The 15,088-nt window shown below is 36.2% G+C and overlaps 2 protein-coding genes and 1 pseudogene across 2 annotated transcripts; 1 reads left to right on the top strand and 2 right to left on the bottom strand.

Moving 5' to 3' along the window:
• Nucleotides 1-879: 879 nt before the first annotated feature.
• On the bottom strand, nt 880-9,452 carry LOC110738747 (DNA cross-link repair protein SNM1-like). The gene is made up of 11 exons (XM_021919168.1): nt 9,143-9,452; nt 8,103-8,735; nt 6,517-6,720; nt 4,986-5,321; nt 4,721-4,784; nt 3,805-4,022; nt 3,598-3,711; nt 2,590-2,695; nt 2,298-2,509; nt 2,016-2,125; nt 880-1,528 (listed from the first exon to the last, which is right to left on the bottom strand). Exons 1-11 carry the CDS (start codon nt 9,197-9,199, stop codon nt 1,360-1,362), a joined length of 2,223 nt encoding a protein of 740 aa, XP_021774860.1. The 5' UTR covers nt 9,200-9,452; the 3' UTR covers nt 880-1,359.
• Nucleotides 9,453-10,234: 782 nt separating this feature from the next.
• On the top strand, nt 10,235-11,711 carry LOC110738746 (annotated as a pseudogene).
• Nucleotides 11,712-11,913: 202 nt separating this feature from the next.
• On the bottom strand, nt 11,914-14,497 carry LOC110738745. The gene is made up of 2 exons (XM_021919167.1): nt 14,289-14,497; nt 11,914-13,955 (listed from the first exon to the last, which is right to left on the bottom strand). The coding sequence occupies exon 2, from the start codon at nt 13,913-13,915 to the stop codon at nt 12,221-12,223; it is 1,695 nt and encodes a 564-aa protein (XP_021774859.1). The 5' UTR covers nt 13,916-13,955; nt 14,289-14,497; the 3' UTR covers nt 11,914-12,220.
• Between the last annotated feature and the right edge of the window lie 591 nt (nt 14,498-15,088).

Below are 15,088 nucleotides of genomic sequence, written 5' to 3'. Positions count from 1 at the left end.
AACTACTTGAGTAGCTTTTGGCTTTTGACCACCTAAGTTACTAATAACATCCAACAACCAATTTTACCAAACATATTTTCAGACCAATAAAAAATCAAACCACCAACAAAAAAAAAAAAAAACAATCAAACCAACCGACAGCCAACAGTCAATTGCCAAACAAGGCCAATATTTTTATTCAATGACAAAACAATGATAATCTATTGTTTGTATAACTGAGTTATTGCTGTTTTTTCTCCAAAAATTTCATTTTCATTTTTTTATTATTTTTCTAGATTTTCTCTCTCAATAACCAACCCAAAGGGTTATTGGCTAGGTTCAATCTTAGCTTAAGTTAATATTGATATAACTAGCTCATTTCTCTTGGACAAATTAATTAAAAAAACAAGAAAATTGATAAAATTTGAACATAGCTCATATCTCTTGGACAATAATTCTAGTGTGACTTTGTAATGCAAAAAACTAGGCCTCTCAAATTATTGTATCCGACCAGCTTTTTAGGATCATTATGCTAATCTTACAAACAAAGAAAAAGAATTCTTCAAGGATCTCTGCCATAATTTACACCAGTTAATCACTTAAACAAGTGTAAAAATCATTGAGTAACCAAGTAATATCTTACAAAGTAATTTGTATTTTGCAAAACTACTACGTATATAACATCGCCTACATTGGTTGTTTCTCATCTTGTTATTTGAGCATAATATACTTCGTATGAAGTTAAAATGTTTACAACTGTTATTAACTTCTTATGACTACTACAATTCTCCAAACACTCATATTCGATTAAACTGATATAAGTAAATGCCCTTTGCAACATCAAATTAATTTCAATCGATTAAAATGATTTCAAAAAAATCATAACTATAATACCAGAAGTCCAGAACTGTCGAATCATTTCCATTACTTGATTGGATAAATCCAGAGATACAAAATTACATACACTTAGTTTTTCACGTTCATTTCCAAGGAAATCACATGACATATCCTCTACATCCATTACATTGAAAATTTATTTCAATTTTCACCCTTATAAAACAACTAGGCCAATCTTTTGTTATATTACAACGCCCTGAAAATTCCGCTGATAACATGCAACAAAGGATGAGAGCAACAAATCTAATCTTGCAAAGTGGCCACACCTTGTATGCAACTGTTTTGCACCTGCCCCCATTCATGACCTTCAGAACAGGCAAACATTGACGAGCAATTGATTCTGCCAACCGATAACATATCCCAGAGACTACAGAGTTCTCTTGCCACCACATAAGCCTGATATACCCAAAATATCAACTTAATCAGCCTGTAAGACAATCATTCATGCTACTGGTTCACTTTACATACAATTAGATCTGCTTGTTAATTTTCTGGATCATCGTCTGATGACGACAGTAAGAGCTCAATCATCGCATTACTAGAGGCTTCACTCTCATTGTTGACACTAGGTATTATTTTGACTGGAGAAGTTAGCTTCACAAACTCCCTTAATTCTTCAAAGCTGCAATGCTCACTATAAGGTACTTCATACCTACACGTCACAACATAGCAAAAACAGGTTTGAATATAGCTTACTTGTAAGATATATTTAAGTTTTTTTTTTAAAAAAAAAAAAAAAAATAGACAAGGAAAACCAATGGTGATATATTTTCAAATATAGTGATATACATGTCCTCAAATCCACAAACCGTGTCGCAGATCAGTTCATAGATACTAGTGCTACACCGCTACCACTCTACCAGCCTCCTAGATTTCAAATTTTAAAACTTTGAGCTAGTGAGACCTCTGACTCATTTGATGCATGGTTCATCTTATTGATAGAAAAATTACTTTTTTCTTATCTGGTAAGATAACGTTATGTCATGTTCTGGCTTGGTGGCTAAATTGTTAGGGATAGGTTGACAGAGGGGTATGCAAGGGTTGACACCAACCCCTTCATAGCTTCTGCATCCTCACAAAGGCCATAGCTAGATTGGCCATGATAATCTGGACAATATTATAGAAATACGAAGTATTACCTTATAATAGTACCCTGCTGCCACCTTCTCCCTGCACGTCCTGCAGTTTTCTTCCCTTTACCAAAAGTCCAACCAGTGGGAGAAAAAGCAACTATTAGACTGAACCTTTCCTGTAAAAAAATACACAGCCAAAAAAATTGCCCCAAAAAACAGTGAGTCAAGCAACCTTTCTTAAGTTCAACTCAATGGGAAAGGGCATTAATTATCCGGTAAGATAACAGCATATAATTCAAAGAGAGCAGGTGTAACGTGTAAGTAAATCACAAATATTTGGTCACTTACTGCATATTGACATGAAAGTTGTTTCAACCGTTTGAAGCTTGCAATTGTCCACATAGGTACAACATGTATGTTGCTCTCACGATCATTTAGTGTAAACCACTGCATATCTTCTGCTGGCAGCTCCAAACACTCCAAGAGACGAAGTTTTGCAGCAGGAACATAGATCTTCTTGCGCAGGACACGAGCTGCTTCTAAAAAGACTCTCTCCTTCCCTATTCATGCGAATAAACAGGGATTAATGAGAGGAAGAAATGGAACAAGAGAGACGAAGTTACCGAGAAAGATATCATACCAATTGTATAACTGCCAATTAGAAACAGGGTTTTGGAGTTGAAAGACTCAGCTTGAATTGCTTCAATGATGAACTGCACAACCACCTCCTGCTTTGGAAAATTGTACTGCCAGAGAGCCATGGAAAGAATTGTTTGTTAAAGCTATGTTATTTACATCAATTAACATAAGTGGGATTCCTGGCGCTGGGTTCAGTTAGGCAAACACTATCTTTCCACAATGTATGTGTATTTCAAAGCTTTGAAATGAATGAATTGCACCAACATGATAAAAAGCCAAAGCATGAGCAGAGTAGAAAATTCAAATGACTTTGCAAAGTGAACACAAATTTGTTTAGTTGGAGAAACTAACCTGCCAATGTAAAGAATATTTTATGTAGAAATATAGAATCAAACAATATATTAAGAATATTTCTAGCCTAGTAAACTATCATCACAGTATCACAGAAAAAAGAATTAGTATCATGAATTTCTTCACATAGAAAAATATTAACAAGATGATAAATAAACAAGTACTAGAATACACCAATATATATTGTATATACAGTTAACAGAATGGCACTGTGTAGATCTAGGATAATCAATTTCAAAATGGGTCAAACGAGAAAGTAAGAAAGTTATAGTTGAGGAAATCAACAGGGTATTGAGCTAAATCTAATTTACAGGACTCATTTATAGCTATAAAGGCTTATTGAGGCTTCAATCAGTAGGAAGTAAGAAAATATAGCAATTAGAAGTTAAGATGAGATTGACCCCTATTAGAAGTAAGATTGTATGATGTAAAAGGCAAACTTAGGTGGTTCACTAGAAGAGAAAGCAGACCAAAAATGAAATGGAGAGAGATAAGGTAATCTATCTAGACTCTATGTCATCAACCAAAGACCATGGATTCAGCCAATGAGCATTTATGTCATCAGCCCAAATAAAAGGAATGTGTTAAACAGTCTAACTAGAATACAAAAATGCACCATCTATCTTTAGAACATATTGCTTGTAAACAGATATAATACCTGGGGATCACAGTATGTTGTATCAAGAATAAGGGTATCAATATGACATCCTAACTGAGAAGCACTCTTTGCCATTTCCTCATTGAACCGAAAATCACCAGTGTGCAAAACTGCCTGGACACATATGAAGAAGATTCTCAATTGATAACTAACAGAGACTATGAGAATTAAAAGCTAGCGACAATTCATGATTTAATTGGACTATACCTTACCATTAGGGGGCTCAAAGAGTATAATTATGGAGCCTGGGCAGTGATTTGCATCATAACAAGTGACATTGATTCCGGCAACACTTATTTTCTGGTTTAGGGGCATGACCTGCAATTTGTCCCATGGAATCCCAATTTTTGCATTTACGAGCTTTGCCGTTATCATGGAGCAATAAATTTTTCCATAAGAAAAGGATTTTGTCAGCCCTTGGTAATCTGCACAACAAATTATGATTTTCTGAAATATAAGCTGGCCCCAAGCAATGAATATCTCTGTCCCATAATAGTATCTCACTAGACTATTTCACACGAATCTAACAAGTATTGCCCCTATTTCACACGAATCTAACAAGTATTGCCCTATAGTGTTGTCGATCATGATAAAATGGATCAAATACCACATAATGAAATAATTCGTTGTAAAAATAATGTCCTTCTTCCATTTCATATTATTTGTAACATTTGCCAAAAATGGATGCTTCATATTATTTGCAACAAATGCTATCTTTCCATTTTAAGTTGTCATTTCTCTGTATCTTTCTCCCCATCACATGCATCTCTTTCTCTCTCCATTTAACACTCAAACAAGTTTTGCCTAGGAGTCCGTGCAACCCTCCAAAGTTGCAAATAATTAGAAACGGAGGTAGAACATGGAAAAGCTTGTTTTAATCACATATAAGATCTTAAATGACATTGGTGCATCTGTGACCGTGCATATATATGATATACCATAATCATAAATAATTGAATACAAGATGAGACAAACAATGGGATTGAGGATCTCTACTTTAGTGGAACTGATCAGAACCTCAAGACACCAAAATGCAGACAGGCACTAGACAAAACAAAGTAAGGTGATAAACAATTAAGCTCAAAACATATTATCCTTGAAGAACGCTAGCTAGGTAACTTACGGTCTAAGTGAAAATGTGTTAGAAACCAATGAGAACATTCACTTCGAAGGTTCCGAAATGCGTCCTGCAGAAAATAAGAGCCTGTTAAAAAATACCTGCAGAAATTTTGAAAGTATAGTTGAATAATCCAGTGTTTTCAGAGGGATTGAGTAAGATCGTCAACAAATATGTAACAGGCTAAAAGGCTAAAAAAATTCATTGACAAGGACAAATAATCATGAATTATTGAAAACTTAGTACAGAAAACAGAGCTCATAAGAATTACCACTCGAAATGGTGTTCCTGGAATACAACACCATGGAGGAACAACCTTATTTTTTCCCTTGGGGCCACTCTTAGCTGGAATCTTCTTCTGTCGAGGGACTGATTTAGCTGTCTCCATCTGCTGTCTTGACTTTGGCAATTTTTTCTTCACCCCAGAAGGACTTGAAAAATATTCTGTAATCAGCTTGTTCATGGTTGGCTTCTTAGTCACATCAACCAAACATTCAGAATCGCCATTTCCCTGTTCTTCAGGACCATTGTCTTTCCTGAGATGTTTGAGACTCTGCAGAATCTTCTTTCTGGGGCCAAGTGCATTTATACCTATAGTGATAAGATCCTGCAATGAATGAATATAAATCAAATTTGGTTACTTTAAAACAGGCCTGTATAAATAAAACTACCTCTGTTAACATTTACTTGCAACTTTGGGGTATTATTTGAGAGACATAATATATTCCAAAGTTGCAAGTAAATGTTAACGGAGGTAGTACAATAATAACTATTCTTTCGATTCACAACCAAGTTATAATTCCCTAGGTCACAAAATCAAATTCTAACCCACAAGTTACAAAAATTAAAAAAAAAAAAAAAAAAAAAAAAAAAAAAAGCTAAGCTATAGGTTTCCATATCACACCTACTTTCTGGGGCCAAGTGCATTTATACCTATAGCGATAAGATCCTGCAATGAATGAATATACATCAAATTTGGTTACTTTAAAACAGGCCTGTATAAATAAAACTACCTCTGTTAACATTTACTTGCAACTTTGGGGTATTATTTGAGAGACATAATATATTCCAAAGTTGCAAGTAAATGTTAACGGAGGTAGTACAATAGTAACTATTCTTTCGATTCACAACCAAGTTATAATTCCCTAGGTCACAAAATCAAATTCTAACCCACAAGTTACAAAAATTTTAAAAAAAAAAAAAAAAAAAAAAAAAAAAAAAAAAAAGCTAAGCTATAGGTTTCCATATCACACCTACAGATCTGACTAGTATCTGATGACTCTGGTCCTTATTAGGACGAAACTAAGACAGTCAAACAGATGCCAGTGCTGTACTGTCCCAAACAACACCTCAACCTAGGCCCAACCTGGCCATTTGCTGGACATGCCTTTGAGAAGTGAAAAAATTGCTTGGACTTAGTAGTATAGATGGTTTATAGTGTTTAAATAATTATAACAATAACTTTAACTTTTTGAAACGAAGTCACAGGGTAATAATTTCTATTGTATAATTTGTATTGGAAAGTTAGATACATAACATATATTTGTCATAAGGTGATATCATATTTTAAAAGTATTTCTAATTATTAAGCCACGTTTGTGCCACCAACCAAGCCTCATGCTATACCGTACCAATTCCCTAAACCTTAGCCCACACACAGGTTGGACCATGCCATAATAGCGTTACGTTGAACAGTGCTTTGCGCTAGCCCAGCACAATGCTATTTACATCCTTACCATCCACAAAAAAAATCTTAACGCCTATGGTTTACTATAGATCAGAAGTGACCTAACAAAGCATACCTCCTCAGTTAGCCATTGCAGGGATTCCCAGTCGATTTCATGTTGAATGAAAGCTGCTTCATATTTGGAAAGATCCAGACTGTGTAGCCATTTTATGACTGAAGCCACAGCAGTGGCTTGTTCGGGGGCTTGTTCGGGAGATTGAACAGAAGGCTTGTCAGAACATTGTGAAGATTGTTTCTTTGCAACACCTGGAGAATTTTCCTGTAACAAATCTACAATTTTTAAAACATAGTTTGATGAGAGTGTCACCGCATTTAAGCAGAACTATGAAGGCTTAGAAAAAATTATGCATGGAAGAGTTGCTAGTTAAAAAAAAGGTGTGGTGATGCAAGTCATCAACACATGCACAATATGACCATTCTCCCTCCCTCCATTTGAACTATATTAGTAGGTAGGACTTTAATATATAAATATAAAAAACAATACATGAGACAGTAGTGGTATCAAGCTACTGTACCTACTAGGATTAGAATTAATCAACAATTGTTCTACTAAATATATTGCTTGAGACTAAGTTCATCATCAACAAGATTTCCAATCTAATCAAGGGTTTTGATAAAAGAACATATTGTAGGAAACTAGACAAGTTGCATAGCATGAAAATTATAATTTTCTTAATCTCATAGCAGTAGTTTGATTAAGCATAGGCACATGCAAAATAAATGGAGGCAATTGCTAGTTACTAGTCTTACTACTCAAAGCTATATTGCCTGTATATCAGCTTCACCCTTCAGATTAAGATATATTCCTAGATTAATGAATCCAAACATTTTCCCCAAGTATTAGAAGAGGAATCTCCTTAAGTACAAGACGGTTAGCAAAGTGCAAAGTTTTGGGATCTAATCAAAGTACAGAGATATCTTCTTTAAAGTAAAAAGAGATTTTCAACAGATCATTTCACAAGAGCCACATCATAAAGACGGATTCAAATAGGGGCAAAATGTGAATACATTGGTTTATATGAGTAGTTATGAGGTAAACCCAGAGGAAAATATAGTTTAAAATGTGAAATTATACATCTCTTGACATCTACTTGTAAATGACAAACGAGTCCATATACCTCCTAGGTACTTTTCTCTAGCTTATAATTTGTACTTCCTCTGTTTTTTATAAGATGCATCACTTTCTAAAAAATGGAAGTTTTAATTCTAATCCATCACTTTCCTTTTTGGTTAATAAATTCTATCTATCTCTTTCCTATCACAAGGAACCTTTTTATTTTTATCTCTATCTCTCTCTACTCCAATAATTGTCTAGGAGTCCACAATTACAAAAGTGATGCAACTAAAAAAAGGAAAGACGTATCTATTACTAAACTCATTATGTATGCTTGTTAAGCACATCCTTAAGGCGAAATTTAATCGATACAAACAGAAGATCTTCAAAAATGTTAATCAATACAAAAGGAAGATCTACATAAAATCACATGATAAAAGGCTCTTAAACAATGAGTTGTCAAAGCCTGGCCAAGCTTTATACATTATCGATTCAAAGTATTTAAAATATAGCAACTAATAACTTAATAAGTCAGGCTTAAAACACAAATTAACATCTGAACAAAAGTAAGGGCTTAAATTACTAACCTTTGGTGTGACAAAATTGTCAAGACAACCATTAGCGTGACATTGCCTAGATTCTTCATCCCATTGCGAAATGTCAACCCCACACAAGGGACACACCAATTCAGGCTCAGGATCATGAGGGTTAAAATCATCTTCTTCAGAGCACAACCTCATTAACACACCAAATTGGGTGTTAGATTCAAAGTCCTCGTCGTCCTCATCATCACAGCCACCAATATTTTGTCCATGCCCATCTCCATTTCTACCAGACAACGATGAGGAGGACAACAACCTGGACTCAATAGAATGAGATTTGACAGAAACATGCTCACCACTACCATGATCAGGACTACTAAGTTGACAAGGAGATTTGCAAGGGTAATCGGAATTTTCGAGTATCACTGAATCCAACTCATCAAGACTGCTACCGAAGCAGGAATCCAACCATTGAGTACTTGAATCAGTTTCTCCAGAATTCGAAATAGGTTCACTCTGAATATCCAATGAAGGACAACACCCGCCTTGTGTTCGATAAAATGCCTCACTGAATTCAGCTATCCCCTTACAAGTCGTTAAGGATGGGGAAATGTTTTCCTTTCCCGGAAACGGAAATGGTTTTTGGCTCTTCACCGTCTTCGAAACCGATAATTTATCCTTCAATATACCCAAAATCCAATAAACATCAACTGTTCTATTTAACCAAAAAGAATTCTATACAATAACAATCTTCCTACCTCCTATAACCTTGACTCAGTTACATCAACCTAACAAAACCCTAATATATCAAAAGCTACTAAATTTTCAATAAAACAGCAGTATAATCTCAATGCAAGATTATTGAAACAATATTTACAGAATTATAGCCCCAAATCATAAATAATAAATTAAAATGATGATTAAATTGACATTAAACAACCCAACAAATATAAAAACCCTAATCAAACAAGGTTTCTAGCTCCTATACTTTTGAACAATTTACATCAAATCAAACCCTAAAAGTTTGAAAAATTGAAACAATTATGATAAAAATACTAAGTTATGAGTAAAATTAGAAGACTTACATGATTATTATCGGGAGTAGAACTCAAAGAAACACTTGGACGCTTTTTACCAATCATCAAATTGATTTTGGGCAGAGATGATTGATAAAGAGGAGAGAGATTGAGAGAGAAAGAGGTAGCAAGAAGATTAGTAGGGTTGTTTTGGTTCAAATTTTTGAGGTGATTTTTTAGAGGGAAGAATAAAAAATTCGATTTTTTTTAAAGCGCGGATTACAAATGAAAATGTACTCCGTACAGAGTTATTGTAATTGTATATTCCCTTAATATGTTGAAATTCATTTCAGCTCAGTTCAGTTTAGTTCAACTCCTAATTTTCTTCTCTTGTAAAATATTCATTTTAGTTCAGATCAGTTCAGCTCAACTCGAGTTCAGTTCAACTGAGTTCAGTCAATGAGAACAAGCCCTCAGTCTCTTTTTTTTTTTATTGACTTATGTCGTACGACATTTTCAAAAACGTACTCCGTATTTTATAACGTAAGTACTTTGGGCCTGTTCTGATTTACTGTACTGAACTGATTGGATTTAAACTGAACAGAATATTTATGAGAGTAGAAAATTACGAACTGAACTGATTGAAGCTGAATTAAACAAAACTTAAAATAAGCTGAAAAGAGCAGCCCCTTCGTATATGGAGTATATCTCCATTTTCATATGGTTAAAAGTCATGCTCCATTACACTTGATATTAAAACTAGTATCTAGAATGTATATAATAATGACACAAATTCAACAAGATCTTACGTGATTAGAATTTTTATAGATCTACTAACAAACCTACCATCTCGACCCTTACGCACATCTACCCTATGCGTCTCATACGTATCATCAAGTCTCTGACTGAATGGACCCGTTCTTACGATGCGTTACGAACCTCGTTTTCCGATGACGACGGCGATTCTCCGGTGATCCTCGGCGATCCGGTGCTGCTCCACATTTTTTTAGTGCGAAAAATTTATCTTCCGTTAAAATTATAAAAAGGGCAAATTTGTCAAAAAATTATAAAATGTGGGCTTTATGTAGAGATTTGCGGGCGATGAATAACAAGTCCCATAAACAAGGCTATTAATAACACGATTTTATGTATTTAGGTGAGAAATCAATGATCAAGAAGCGTTACATGCACATAAGTGAGGAGATCTTGAAAGAAGATCCACAAATGTGTGACTACAACGCATCTTCGTTAAATGCTCGCGAAGCGATCCAAGCTACGGTGCTTACGAAACTCGGGAAAGAGGCAGCCGTAAAGGCCATAGAAGAGTGGGGGCAACCCAAGTTATATTCTGCACCACCTCGATCGTTAGCATACCGTACCCGGGAGTGATTACCATCTCACAAAGCTTTTTGGCCTTAATCCTTCAGTAAAGCGTTACATGCTACCCAACAGGGTTGCCATGCTGGTGGAACGTCTCTTCGCCTAGCCAAAGACCTTGCAGAGAACAACCCTGGAGCTCGCGTGCTTGTTGTGTGCTCCGAGAACACTGTCATGTTGTTTCGTGGACCTTCAGAGACTGACATGGACTCTTTGGTAGCTCAAGCCTTCTTTGGAGATGGAGCAGGGGCTGTGATCATAGGTGTTCACTCGTCGTATTTTTCCAACAAGCATCAACCTATCTATCAGCTGGTGTCGACAGCCCAGACAATATTGCCGCCTTTGCCGGACTCAGAAGGGGCACTTGAGGGGCACCTGCGAGAAGCTGGACTAACCATACAAAATTGGCCAAATCTCTCAGAAATAATATCTAACAACATTGAGAAGGCCTTAATTACGGCCTTTGACCCTATTGGGATCAATTACTGGAACTCCATATTTTGGATCAGTCATCCTGGAGGACCTGGAGTTCTAGGCCAAGTGCAATCAAAACTTGGGCTCCAGGCCAACAAACTTACACTGCTTCGCAGTTGGCACGTCCTTGGTGAGTTTGTAAACATTTTTGGTGCAACTGTAATTTTCGTAATGGATGAGATGAGGAAGCAATCATTGAAAGAATACAATGCTACTACGGGAGAGGGGTTGGACTGGGGCGTCTTGTTACGGTTTGGCCCTGGCTTTACTATTGAAACCATTGTCCTTCATAGTTTTCCTACTTAATACAGTATTAATAAATCTAGTGAGTGTCCAAGCTATATGTCATATCGTTACAGTACTTGAGTAACGATCTATAAAGCAAGTAGCCTTTTGGAAATTTCCATGTTTAAGACTTTCAGTTACCTTAAAACAAGAAAAGAGCGATATCATGATGCTAAGCAAATTTAAGCTAATTTTATGCTAGACAGGATGGTTGAACTTGTTTCAGCCTTTCAGGTCAGGTAAGTTTGAAATAGGGGTTTTGATTAAATTTATTTGTCAATTCCATTTTCAAAATTTGATAAGCTGTTAAAAACATTTAACTGAATAAAAGTGTACATACCCTACAATGTGATCGAGTATCCAAGTTCTATCAGTTTTAGCCAAAGTTTCAATCCTCATTTAACCACAAAAATCAATGTTTAGTTACATAATCATATGTATTGCTATTGCAATGACTTTTTTTCTTTTTCTTTTTTTTTTTTTTTTTGAGGGGGGGGGGGGGGGGGCAGGGTTGCATCTTGCATCATAGTTCCATCCACAAAGAAAAAACGATGTGCTCGTAAATTTTGGTCGGTTTGAAGAACAACCAAACAATGCTAATGAAGATCAATCAACATTAACCTCTTTTCTTTAGGCGATTGCTTCATGTACAGGATAAAGTTGAGATTTGAAAACTTAATCAATCTACAAAAAACCCAAAGAGCTATAACATATAGCTGCTAAACAGCAGGAAAAGGTAATTGTGAGCCAGAAACCAAATTGGGAAATGATAAATACAACAAATTAGGAGTGACGAATACAACAAAACTATGGTCTTTTCTCGGAACTAATCCTACATATAATTTATAGCCTGCTGACTCATGCTCTGTAATTAATATCCTCGCCTTTGGGATAAGGTATTTTACCATAACAAGTGGAAGCAGATAGAATCAAGAGGGTATGAATTAAACAAATGAGACTTTCTAAGATAACAGAATCAATTTGACAATAACAGAGAGCACTATATTATAACTAACTAGAGGAAGTGCTGCAAGTGTTTACCCCATCTTTGCAATCACTAGTGAGGTCATTGAAAGTCTCGAGCTGCTTTTTTCCCCTCAAGAAAACCTCTGTGTCAACTGATATCCTCATGTAGCCATCAAATTCAACAGGAGCCCCATTGTTGAGTTTAGTGGTCTCAGAAGACCACTCACTGTTTTCTGCCCAAAGATCCTTGTATTCATCGAGAAAATGGGTTGTGTACTTGTCTTTCAATGGGTCAAAGAATGACTTGTCAGGCTCATTTGTTGCAATATAGAGGTTTCTTCCTTCATCAATCTTGTCCTTCAGTGTAGTAAGAAGAGAGCCAGGTGAGGTGTCCCTGTCAAGGTTAGGCCAGAGCTCTTTGTTCATTGTTTTCTCTCCTCTCACAATATGAACAGAGTCATAGTCCCAGTTTAGCTTTGATGCGATTGCAGAAACAATGTCCATCAACCTTCTAGACTTCCACAACATGTGCCACGGCCTCTGGATAACAGATTCTGCCTCTCCTTCACACACTCGGTACCAGTAATTATCCGGCTCAACGGTACCGAACTTTCTGATGACTAAAGTATCCTTCAGATCCTTGAGTTTCATTGGAGTAATCCTAAAATCTTCAACAAGATGAAGACTCAGTCTATCTTTCCTCTGCCACTTATTCCAGTCAGTCCAAAACTGGAGTTGGTCCAATACTGAGGCTTCCTCTTTAAGATGCTCAAAATCAAAATAGAATCGAAAATCTTTCCCTTCCTCATTTTGACCTGTCTTTGTGTACATAGATGATAAGCATATGCTCAGGTCCATGATCAAAGTACGGTTCAAATACTGAGCTTCCCCAAGCGCACACAAGAAACTCCAAAGGTAGTGATTCATGCTCTTACAACGATCTCCACCCCCAGCATAGTACAAGTATTTGCCATTCTTAAATGCTGCTTCTGATTCAACAACAGGAAGACTATCATTTACCATCTCCCCAACAACCGGCAAAGCACCAACTTCACCTTGTTGGCCTTCTTTCTCAAAGACAGCTTGTTTCTTTGGCTTCCTCTTCCTCGCATTAACTCCACTGTGATACTCACCAATATCAGTCACACTCAAAGAGCAATTCTCAGCCTTAGAGATCACAAATCTCCGATAATCCTTATAAAGCGATGCAGTCTTCCCCTCTTTAGGCCTAAACCGCCACGCCATATCACAATTATTATCATCCGAACCACGGACCGGCTTCCCAAATCGATAGAAATGGATATCCTTAAACTTCTCAATAGCAGCTCTCATCATAGTATGAAAAACTTCCGGGTCCTTACAATCAATCGCTTTACCAACCTCACCGCCACAATCAGTACCAGTATTAGATGCGAATTCAGCATTATCAGCTACATCAGTAATGTTTATAAAAGTGTTAAAAGCAGTCTGATTCGCCGCCATGAAATCCTCCCCAGTCTTTAAGACAGTATTATCAGACTCGAACGTGGCATTCGAGTTCGATGTAAGGAATGTAGAGATCTTATCAGATGGATGGAAAAGGGGATCCTCGGGTTCGTAAGTGGCAGCAATTATGGTGAAAATCAAAACCCCAACAACAAAGATACTAAAACACACATTTCCAATCATAGCTAAAGCATGTTGACCCAAGTTTTCGGGCCTCAAACTTCCAGTCCTCAAAAGAGGAGAACGTCCCATCATTTTTACCTATCACACCTTCAACCCAAAACCCTAAATTTCACTGAAACCCAACAAATCAAATTCACAGCAAAATCAGCAAAAACATTGAAATCACCAAGAACAAATCATCAAAATAAGAAATTGAACAAGAAAACAACATAATTTTACCCAACAACTAAACACCCAAAAATTCTATATTCAATATACAGTTACTATATTTAGTAATTGTGACAAAACTAAATTCAGCAATAATATAGCAAAAGAAAATGAATCGATCTACAAAGAACATGAAATTGAGATCTAAAAATTTAATTAAAAAATCTAAACCCACGAAACATTCACAAAATAAAAAGAATTAAAGGTGGAAACGAACTAATTGATGAAAATGTAATACCTTTTGCATTGCAGCTGAAGATCGGAGCTCAGAATTTGTTTTCGTCGCTTGAAAAATGAATAAGCAAAAGTGTCGAAAAATGGTGAGGAAGAGAGGCCGAATTGCCGACGCTTTGGAGAAGTGAAGAAGGTAAGAGAAGTGGAAGTGAGTAGTGGGAGAGTGTAAGGAGGATTTTATTATTGAGGTGAAGTGAGTTGTTGAATTGAATGGATGGTTACACGTGTTGAGATTAGTTGGAATGGATGGTTGGATTTAAGTTGATTATATGATTAGTATTAGATAACTATGATTAATGAAGGTGTTAAAGGAAAATTGGGGAGGGTCAAACATAAACATTCACTGACCACCGACATCATGGTTTACTTGTGGAGAGATTGTGAAAGATCTTGTATTGCTGCAACCCTGCAATGTAGGATTATTTGATTGGCAGAAATAATTAGAGCTAGCAATCCTGATCCGACCCGAATGATCCGAAAACATCAACCCAAAATTGACCCGAACACGAAGCTGACCCTACCCGACCCGAAGTGGAGTTAACTCGAACTTGACCCGATACTCCGACCTAAATTGACCTGAACCTGATATCTGAATTGACCCGACCCAATCTTAACCCGAACAGATCCGAAACCCGAAGCGACCCGAACTACACCCGAAATGACCCGACTTTAAAATTAACAAATACTCAAAATAACTTATTTAACTAATTTAAGGCTTAATTACTTTTTCCTAATAAACACTTATCAGAATTTGTTATTCTTATTACTACTATTACTCTTCTTTTTTTGAGTGTTACATTTAAA

The sequence above is a fragment of the Chenopodium quinoa genome, unplaced genomic scaffold, assembly GCF_001683475.1.
Source record: "Chenopodium quinoa cultivar QQ74 unplaced genomic scaffold, ASM168347v1, whole genome shotgun sequence".
NCBI classification, from domain to species: Eukaryota; Viridiplantae; Streptophyta; class Magnoliopsida; order Caryophyllales; family Amaranthaceae; genus Chenopodium; species Chenopodium quinoa.
This window is presented reverse-complemented; position numbering and strand designations above follow the sequence as displayed.